This window comes from Amblyomma mixtum, chromosome 2 (assembly GCF_055824585.1).
Source record: "Amblyomma mixtum isolate Tamu chromosome 2, ASM5582458v1, whole genome shotgun sequence".
Taxonomy (NCBI): Eukaryota; Metazoa; Arthropoda; class Arachnida; order Ixodida; family Ixodidae; genus Amblyomma; species Amblyomma mixtum.
Window position 1 is genome coordinate 144,749,538 of NC_143013.1, and position 9,550 is coordinate 144,759,087.

The following is a 9,550-nucleotide window of genomic DNA, read 5'->3' on the forward strand; positions in this document are numbered from 1 at the left end:
GGCAAGGAGGAACTTGGCGTCTCTCAGTCGCGAACTGTTTGTTTTCCGCTGGCCGACCAGGCCCAAAGGTCGTTGGTGCTGTGTGATGACCTTGATCGATGGGGACTCGAGCGCTGACCGCTCACACCGGTGACCTCTTCAGAGACAAATCAGCCGTGTCGCCCCTCCGCTTGTCGGTTCCTCAGGGCGCACGCGGGTAATGACTTGGCGGCGCCGTCGCCCCCGCTGTAGTCGCCACTGGGTCCCTTCCGTCGTTCCGCGGTCAGTCCGGGAAAAGCGCCGCACTCAGCCTTCCCGGCGAAGGGGATTAGACGCCTTTGTGTACGCCGACGCCGTCGCCAGTAGCTGCCCCACGCAGTGTCTCTTTTGTCTTCCCCGAGCAGCAGCGCTTCGGCCGAAGTGGCCTGATGGCGTCCGTCTGGCTCGCCTGTTTCCGCTGCCAGTCCCCAGGAGCGCAGTCCGGCACCAGAGCCGCACTCACCATCGCCGGCGAAGGGGCTTAGACGCCTTTGTGTACGCCGACGCCGAGAAACAGTAGCGCCTTTGGCCGCATAGCTAACGGCGCCTGGCTGGCTCGCCGTTCTCCGCTTGCTGGGTCTCCGATCATTACAGTCCGTCCGCCGCCAAGAAGACGTCACGAAGTGGTTGCAGCTGATCGGTGCACCACGAATGTACGTCAGCGTCCAGTCCTTCTGCTCGACAGGTCGGCCAGGAAGCCCTGCACATCTTGCAGTGGTCCTCGAAACGGAGCATTGGTGATCAGATCTGAGCTCAGCGCCCACCTCCTGCAAGGCAGGACGCGGCCAGCCCCAGAACACCGCAAGGTTTTTAATACTGAGCAACATGGCTGCAAATTTTGGGTGACTTAACCCTCGCTAAGAGCACACGCCCGGAAGTCTGGTGAACCCGAACTGGTTCCTCCTTTTCCTTTTCTTTTAGCAAAAGACATGCATCTGAAGTTTGGTGAGAAACCAGACCTTGTTTAAAGCAATGAGGTACGTACGCAGAAGCAAAAAAAAAACAATTTGAACGGGAGCATTTTTTGTGATTATAAAGGAAAGCTACGACTGAGACCGTCGGCATTCCCGTTTTCCCGTTTCTTCCGGTAGCGGATCTCAAAGTTGTGCTCTTGAAGCGCTAGGCTCCAGCGCAAAAGTCTCCCATTCTTTGGTGACATATTTCTAAGCCACGTTAACGGACAGTGATCAGTTTCTATAGTGAACCTTGAACCTGCCAAGTAGCACCTTAGCCTCTGGGTGGCCCATACTAAACAGGCACATTCTTTCTCAGACGCGCTGTAAGCCTGCTCCCTTGTGGTCAACTTTCGGCTCACATACAAAACCGGATGTTCTGCTCCGAGCTCGTCGTGCTGGCTTAACACTGCTCCCATGCCCCTGTCGCTAGCATCGCACTGAAGGATGAAGGGGCGGTCATACGCGGGGGCTCTCAGCACAGGCTGCCCTATTAATGCTGCCTTTAGGGCCCTGAAAGAGCTTTCCTTAGCATCGTCCCAAATCACCCGAACCGGCTCGGCCTTTCTTAGACTGTCCGTCAATGGACTGGCGATTTCCGAATAGTTGGGGATATAGTTCTGATAATAACCGGTTAGACCTAAGAAGGCCCGTATATCGGTCTTAGTCACAGGTCGGCGGTACTCCTGGATTGCTTGCACCTTTGTATCCAGCGGCCTTCGGGTTCCCCCTCCGATTGCATGCCCTAAGTATTCTACCTCAGCTTTTGCAATCTGGCACTTCTCCGCCCTGACTGTGAGGTCGGCCTTTTGCACCCGGGTCAATACTTCCCGCAAATGACGCAAATTATCATCCCAGCTGTGCGAGAAAACTGCTATGTCGTCGAGGTAAGGAAGCGCAAAGTCTTCCGTCCCCCTGAAGACACGATCCATTAACCGGGAAAAGCAAAAGGGGGCGTTTTTTAGCCCAAAGCTCATCACAAGCGGTCGGAAGGTAGCCATGGGCGAGATAAACGCCGCGTAACGGCTCGCTCTTTCTGTCAGGGGCACTTGCCAGTATCCCCGCGTTAAGTCAAGGGTCGACACATAGGCGGCCCGGCCAACAGTCTTTACTCTTTCCTCCAAATTAGGAATTGGGTACAGCTGGTCGCGGGTTATAGCATTTAGCCGGCGGTAATTAATGCAAGGTCTCGGGTCTTTGCCAGGTACCTGCACTAGCACGAGGGGAGACGTATATTCACTCTCTGACGGAACTATAACCCTCAGCTCCAGCATCCGTTTTATTTCAGAAGATAAAATTTCCTTCTGCTGCGGCGAGACTCGATATGGCCTAGAGCGAATGGTTTGGTCTGATATTAGTTCAATGTCGTGTTCTATCAAATCCGTTCTCCCTGGTTGATCCGAAAAAACAGCCTGGAACTCGGACAGTAGTTTCCCCAGGTCATCCCGTTTTTCGGCACTCACGCTTTCCTCGGCATGAATCTTCTCGAGCAGGTTTTTGAACGGGTGTGATTCGGACTCGCCCCTGGAAACACAAATTCTGTCTCCACTTCTTCTGGTAGATTAAGAGTAAGGTGTACAATGGCTTCGCTTTCCCTGTAGGGTTTCATGAGATTCGAGTGATAAACCCTCGTTTCCTTCCTCCGGCCTGCCATCCTAACCATATAGTTAACGTCAGAGAGCTTGTCAACTACTTCGGCAGGCCCTTCCCACTGAACTGCGAGCTTGTTCGCCCGTGAAGCGGCTAAAATCAACACTTTGTCACCCACAGCAAACGTGCGTTGGCGCGCATTGCGGTCATAGTACCGCTTTGCTATTTGCTGTGCAGACTTTATGTTATTCGCTACCACCTCCTGGCACGAGTGAAGCCGATCAAGCAAGCTCAGCACATACTCCACCACGGTAGGATCGTCGCCGGCTCCCTCCCATGCCTCTCTTAACATCCGAAGGGGAGATCTCAGTGATCGCCCGTACACCAGCTCCGCCGGACTGAAGCCCGTGGCCTCATGCGGCACCGAGCGGAGAGCGAACATGGTTGCTGGCAGGCAAGCTTCCCAGTCTTTACGATGCTCATAGCACATAGCCCTTAGCACGCGCTTTAAAACCGAATGCCATGCTTCGACGCTGTTGCTCTGAGGCTGTCTGACCGAGCTATGAACTATGCGTATCCCGCATTTTTCCAGGAATGTAGTAGTCAAGGCACTCGTGAAGACGCTTCCCTGATCGCTCTGCAACTCAGCCGGAAAGCCAACGCGGGAAAATATTGACAGTAACCTGTCTACAATACCGACCGAGTTAACCTCCTTGAGCGGCACTGCCTCGGGGAACTTAGTTGCTGGGCAGATTATAGTTAGAATGTAGCGGTAGCCCGACTGAGTCACCGGTAGCGGACCGACTATGTCCACCACCAAACGACGGAAGGGTTCGCTAATCACCGGCACCAGTTTCATCGGAGCCTTCCAGTGAAGTTCGCGGTGCTGTAGTTTGTTTGCCGCATCCGGTCGCGTAGTGGAATGCCCATTATGGGCTTTTCTTGGGCCCTCCGCACAACCGCACAGAAAGGGGTCAGTGAACCCAGCGGGAGAACGGAGGCGCCGAATGGCGGGGGATTACAGGAGACGTCAAACTCCCCTCATGGACTCAGTCGTTAGGCGGCATCCTGTGTGCACGTGTGTACGGCGAGGCTGACCCGCGCCACAGTGCGTGGCTCTTTGTACCATGTCTGCAGCGGCATGCTTTGACATATTGTCACGCTAGCTGCAGGCATGAGGAGCGACGACGAGAAACAGATGAGTTGAAATGGCGTTCCTCGAACTTGGCGGCAACCGCACGTTGGGAAAGCGAGTGTTCGCGAAGCTCGCAGCGGGAAAGCACAATTATCCGCAGCAGTGATAGTGGAAAGTGTACGTACATACATGTATGTGCACGGGGTCGCGAGGGGCTACCTTCTTTCCCCAATCATTCATTGGGTGTATTTTCCTTTCCCCAATGGGTTATTGGGTGGATGCTTGTAGAGTACCTGATTGGTTACTCTCCCACCGAGGGCGGGGGCATTGGTTTTAAAACCAGCTGCTTCGGCAGGACCGAGGGCTGGTTTCGTCACGTAGAAGTACGAGCCAGTCAAGTGTAAATATGTTTTCTCCTTGCTTGTATCTTCCTTTGTGCTTTTAATTGTTATAAAAAGTTAACCTCTCCTAAAGTGTCCTCTTGCAATGTGATTGAGCAAAACGAATCTGCAAGACGTCAAGAATCCTAGAACAATCATCATTAACTAAATTTCCCTCTACGAGATCAAGAGAGGGAATCCAACTGGCGCAGTCGACAGGATTGGCTACGTCTTTCTGCTCGAGGTATCTGATGGAGGGGCGGAGGATCAAGTCGGTGGACAAGCTGCAGAGCGGTGCGTCCTAAAGGAGGAACGTCAGCGTCATAGAGCGACGTTGAAAGCTTCAGAGACTGCTGGTCATTGTCAACGGGACGTAGGAGGCTCAAGTCGGAGAGGAGCTGAAGGAGCCAGGCGACCGACGTGTCGTGGAGGTGCCTAATCGGTGAGCTGCGGAAGGAACCAAGCGTCCCCGTTGAGGTTCAAGAGAAGAACCAGGTGACCAGCGAGTCAAACGAGGCAGGAGGTTCAAGTCAGCGAGCTGCTGCGCGAGCCGGGGCTCAACTCATCGCATCGAGGAGCCCGCTGTCGTCACTCAGGGCGACGAGATCACCGCGGCAGAGGAGAGCAACTAGTGACAAGGTAGGAGACCTTTTTGCTTTCTCCGAATTCACCATGTCGGTGTAGTGTTTTCATGCTGTAAACGACAGCACGGAAAACGGAGATGGCTGCCGTACGGTACGATCAGGAGGGCATGATGCGACGTTTAGAGATTGAGAAGTTGAAACTTCTAATTGAGCAAGAAAAAACAAAGCTTGCACAGATGCAGTTGAAAGTAGGGCAGGGAACGAAAGCCGATAGCGGGATGTTATTTGCAGCAGTTCAATGTTTTGACTGCATGGAATTTGGGCATCTAATGATTGACTGTCCGAAATCGAAGCGAGAACAGCATGTTCCCGTATTGAGAGTGACCTGTGGGCCAATGGCTATAGGTGTGAAAGCTGCAGCGTTTAGGCAGCAGGGCCCAACCGTGTGTGCCGTGCCAGGAGAGATGGCCGAGGGCATAGGGGCGTTAGTCACGCCTTTGAAGCGCTGCTTGTCAGAGCAAGCCGAGATAGAGGAGGCTCATGAGTGTTTTGTTTGTGAACAGGAGTTCAGCATTGAGCAAGAACAGGTTGGCGCAAACTCTGGCGCAGCTGTAACGCTCGACGAAGAGCTAGAGCAGGCACGCATAACGGGAACACCCTTTGCAGGCGAAGGTAAGCTGGCTGCCAAAGATGAATCGGTTAGCCAGCCGGAGCTTACACTCTGCGCAGTGACAGCAGATGTAGCTGATGGTGTAGCGAAGTTGGTAACACTTGAGACGCACTCGCTGTTAGAGCAGACAGAAAGAGAGCGGCTACATGATAAAAATGAGAGAGCTGCATTGGAAGAGCATTTCAAAATTCGAGACAAATCTGAGACGCCGGTAGAGCTTGAGGCCAATTCGGTAGCTGCAAAAGTTTTTGCAGCAGATTGTGAGCTAACAACGAGCGATGAGGCTGCATTTGATGCCGAGGAAGGAAGGAATGCGCGTTTGATCACTGCAATGGTTTTCGAAGCTGATAAGGAACTGCAGGATTGGGATAATGCATCGGTCCCCGTGGCTATCAGTATGGAGGAGAGACAGTGTGTTGCATTGCCAGAAGTGCGCAAGCAAGCTGATGGAGTCAATTGTGAGAAAAGAAGGCTCGAAGGAACGATTTTCTTTGAAGCGTACATTGGTGGGCAGTTGTACGAAGAGCTAGCGCTACTTGAATCTCGATGCAAAACTGCATGTGAAGTAGCCGATGAGAGGCCTGAACGAAATGTAAAATTGAAAGAAGTGGAGAATGTAGACGCGAGGCCAGCAGCAATCTTCGTAGCCCGCGGGGAGCCAGTCCGCTCTACTAATCTGATAGCGGTTGCAGCCTTTGGAACCGGCGTTGTCCCGGATAATTCGGAATTTTGGACCAGTCTTCTGGACAAAGCCCAAAAGAAACAAGTTCTGTTTCGAGATGTAGGCGGCTAGAAGTAATTTCTGCCAGTTTGGGGCAACGATCTGACATGGTGAATTCTGGAATGTGCAGATTGGTCTCCAGCCTTGTGTGTGCGGGTTGAAATATCCGCTGTGTGCGCGCATGTGTGCGTGCTGGTGTACTGACCGGACAGCCGGCGCATGTGTGCGTGTTGGTGGACTGACCGGACAGCGGACGTACGTGTGTGTGCGTGCGTATGTACTTTTGTTGTTGGACACCGTGGCTGAACTTTAATGTCCCACTGACAACAAGTGTCTGTGTGACATTCTTGGTTGGGAGGAGTGAAGTTCGCGGTGCTGTAGTTTGTTTGCCGCATCCGGTCGCGTAGTGGAATGCCCATTATGGGCTTTTCTTGGGCCCTCCGCACAACCGCACAGAAAGGGGTCAGTGAACCCAGCGGGAGAACGGAGGCGCCGAATGGCGGGGGATTACAGGAGACGTCAAACTCCCCTCATGGACTCAGTCGTTAGGCGGCATCCTGTGTGCACGTGTGTACGGCGAGGCTGACCCGCGCCACAGTGCGTGGCTCTTTGTACCATGTCTGCAGCGGCATGCTTTGACATATTGTCACGCTAGCTGCAGGCATGAGGAGCGACGACGAGAAACAGATGAGTTGAAATGGCGTTCCTCGAACTTGGCGGCAACCGGACGTTGGGAAAGCGAGTGTTCGCGAAACTCGCAGCGGGAAAGTACAATTATCCGCAGCAGTGATAGTGGAAAGTGTACGTACATACATGTATGTGCACGGGGTCGCGAGGGGCTACCTTCTTTCCCCAATCATTCATTGGGTGTATTTTCCTTTCCCCAATGGGTTATTGGGTGGATGCTTGTAGAGTACCTGATTGGTTACTCTCCCACCGAGGGCGGGGGCATTGGTTTTAAAACCAGCTGCTTCGGCAGGACCGAGGGCTGGTTTCGTCACGTAGAAGTACGAGCCAGTCAAGTGTAAATATGTTTTCTCCTTGCTTGTATCTTCCTTTGTGCTTTTAATTGTTATAAAAAGTTAACCTCTCCTAAAGTGTCCTCTTGCAATGTGATTGAGCAAAACGAATCTGCAAGACGTCAAGAATCCTAGAACAATCATCATTAACTAAATTTCCCTCTACGAGATCAAGAGAGGGAATCCAACTCTTCCTTAAATCCCCTGGCTTTCCGACACGCTGACAGGTGTCGCAGGACTTTACCAGCTGCTCGACATCCCTGAAGCAGCCAGGCCAATAAAACTCCTGTAGAAGCCTAACATTCGTTTTTTTCACTCCAAGGTGCCAGGACCAACCACCCCCATGGCACAATTTAAGGACGCCGGTGCGGTATTTCTGTGGCACAATGATCTGATCAAACTGGACCCCCTTTGAGTCCTTGTACTGTCGGTACAACACCCCGGAACGGTTACGGATAGTGATGTTTTTCTTTGGCACACCTTCTTCAGCTGTCTGGCTGGATAAAGCTCGAAGTGTGACGTCCGCCGCCTGCTCGGCTGCAATCGTGTCTCTATCGACTTTTGCTAGATCTAAAAAAGGTTCCAGGCGTGGTTGCACGACATTTGACTCGATCTCCCTTGAGTCGCCCTGCGTCTCGGATACTGGTTCCTTGCACTCGGCGTCGCATCCGTCCCTGGCGCGAACCTCTCCCCTGGTCTCGGAAGCATCGCCTTGTGGGTTTGCTCCTGCCTGACCCGTCGTGGAAGAACCTTCGTTCTTCCTTCGATTTACTTCAGCTGCAATCTCGCGAGCCTTCGCACGAGTGAGCGCTTGGACGGTTCGATCGCCGAAACTACGTCCCTCTACCTGGAGCATCTGCTCCGACCGATTTGAAAAGAGGTACGGAAACTTCTCCGGCAGATTCCGCGATACCGCTGCCTCCGTTTCCAGAATGCCAAACGGGCCCTCTATTCTGGCTCGTGCGATCGGCAAGCATGCACTGCTCTCCTCAGCCACCTGCTTAATCCATGCACATTCCCCAGTGTAGTCATCTGCATTCACGTACGTGGGGTGGATTACGTCCATTGTGGCCGCGGAGTCCCTCAGAACCCGGCAAGCTTTTCCATTAACCTGCATGTCTTTCAGGTATGGCTCTAGCAGGCGCATATTCTCATCGCCCGCCTCCACCAACGAGAAAACGATTTTCTCCTTCCTGCACGCGTGGGCGAGGTGACCGGGCTCGTGACATCGGTAGCAAACCGGTTTTTTTCTGGCTTCAAAAACCCTACTCCTCTCTTTCTCGGGCGCCCCTTTTGGGGGGTTACTCGCTTCTGCTTTGTGGCCCTCGTCCCGCTCCCACTTGCGGCTTGCCGCGCCTCCTGTCTCGGTCCGCGGAAATTTTTTGTTCGCTTTGGGGCTTACACGGGTACGCGCACCCTCTGCTTCACGCCTGGCATAGAACTCTTCGGCGAGCTCTGCTGCGCGTTCTAGGCTTTTATTTCCCGGTCTGTCCTGTACCCACACGCGCATTTCTTCCCCCAAAGAACCATAAAATTGTTCCAGGCAGATCACCTCTATTACCTTGTCGTGAGTTCCGAAAGCCTCTTCTCCCTTTAGCCATTCCTTCAGGTCTGCCTTAAGGTTATATGCAAAATCCGGAAAGGACTGTTTAGGCTGTTTTCCGGTTTCCCTGAAACGGCGCCGAAAGGCCTCTGCGGACAGGCGATGCTTCTTTAGGAGTGCTGCCTTTACTTTAGTATAGTCTGCCGCCTCTTCTTTTGTCAGGCGAGCGAGTACTTGAGCCACCTCACATGGAAGAATGGTCAGAAGTTTCTGCGGCCAAGACTCGGTCGGTAACTCGCAACTTTCACACGGCCGCTCAAAGTTCACGAGAAAGAACCCTATGTCCTCTCCAAGTTTGTACGGCAGCAAGAGGTCCTTTATTTTTGCACTTGATGCTGCCTGGCTCGCCACAGTGTTTGGCACCTCTAGCCTAGCGCGTTCTGCCTGTGCAGCCTGAGCTATCTGTAGATCGAGCTGTTTTTTTTCCATCTCCCTTTCATGTTCTTCGCGTTTCATTTTTTGTTCATCCTCTCGCTTCTTTTCATCGAGCCGTTTTTTCTCAATCTCTCTTTCATGCTCTTCGCGTTTCCTCTTTTCTTCCGGTGTCTTCGCTAATTCCTCCTGAATTAGCTCCCAACATTCCGCAATCTCGTCCGCGTCCGCACCGAAATCCTCAATTGCTTTAATCAATTCCGGTTTTCTACGGATGGACCCACAATCAACGCCCAATTCCCCGCATATAAGAACCAGGTCTGGTTTCCGCAGCTTCTTCCAGTCCATGACTATTTCAGCAATGGCAAGTCTCTACTGCACGTGGTTAGAGGAGCCCCGGCTGCCTCTTCTACCAACCTTCGATTGCCTAGGCTAACAAATTCCCAAAGTTGTAAAACCTGGCAATGCTCCAAGAGAAGGACCGTGCACTTACCATACCAGAGTC

General features: G+C 52.8%; 1 protein-coding gene across 1 annotated transcript; it reads right to left on the minus strand.

The window, feature by feature from the left end:
• Positions 1 to 1,048: 1,048 nt before the first annotated feature.
• Positions 1,049 to 9,102, minus strand: LOC149361148 (uncharacterized). The gene is made up of 3 exons (XM_089568007.1): positions 7,296 to 9,102; positions 2,726 to 3,008; positions 1,049 to 2,495 (listed from the first exon to the last, which is right to left on the minus strand). Exons 1-3 carry the CDS (start codon positions 9,100 to 9,102, stop codon positions 1,049 to 1,051), a joined length of 3,537 nt encoding a protein of 1,178 aa, XP_089424133.1.
• Positions 9,103 to 9,550: the final 448 nt, after the last annotated feature.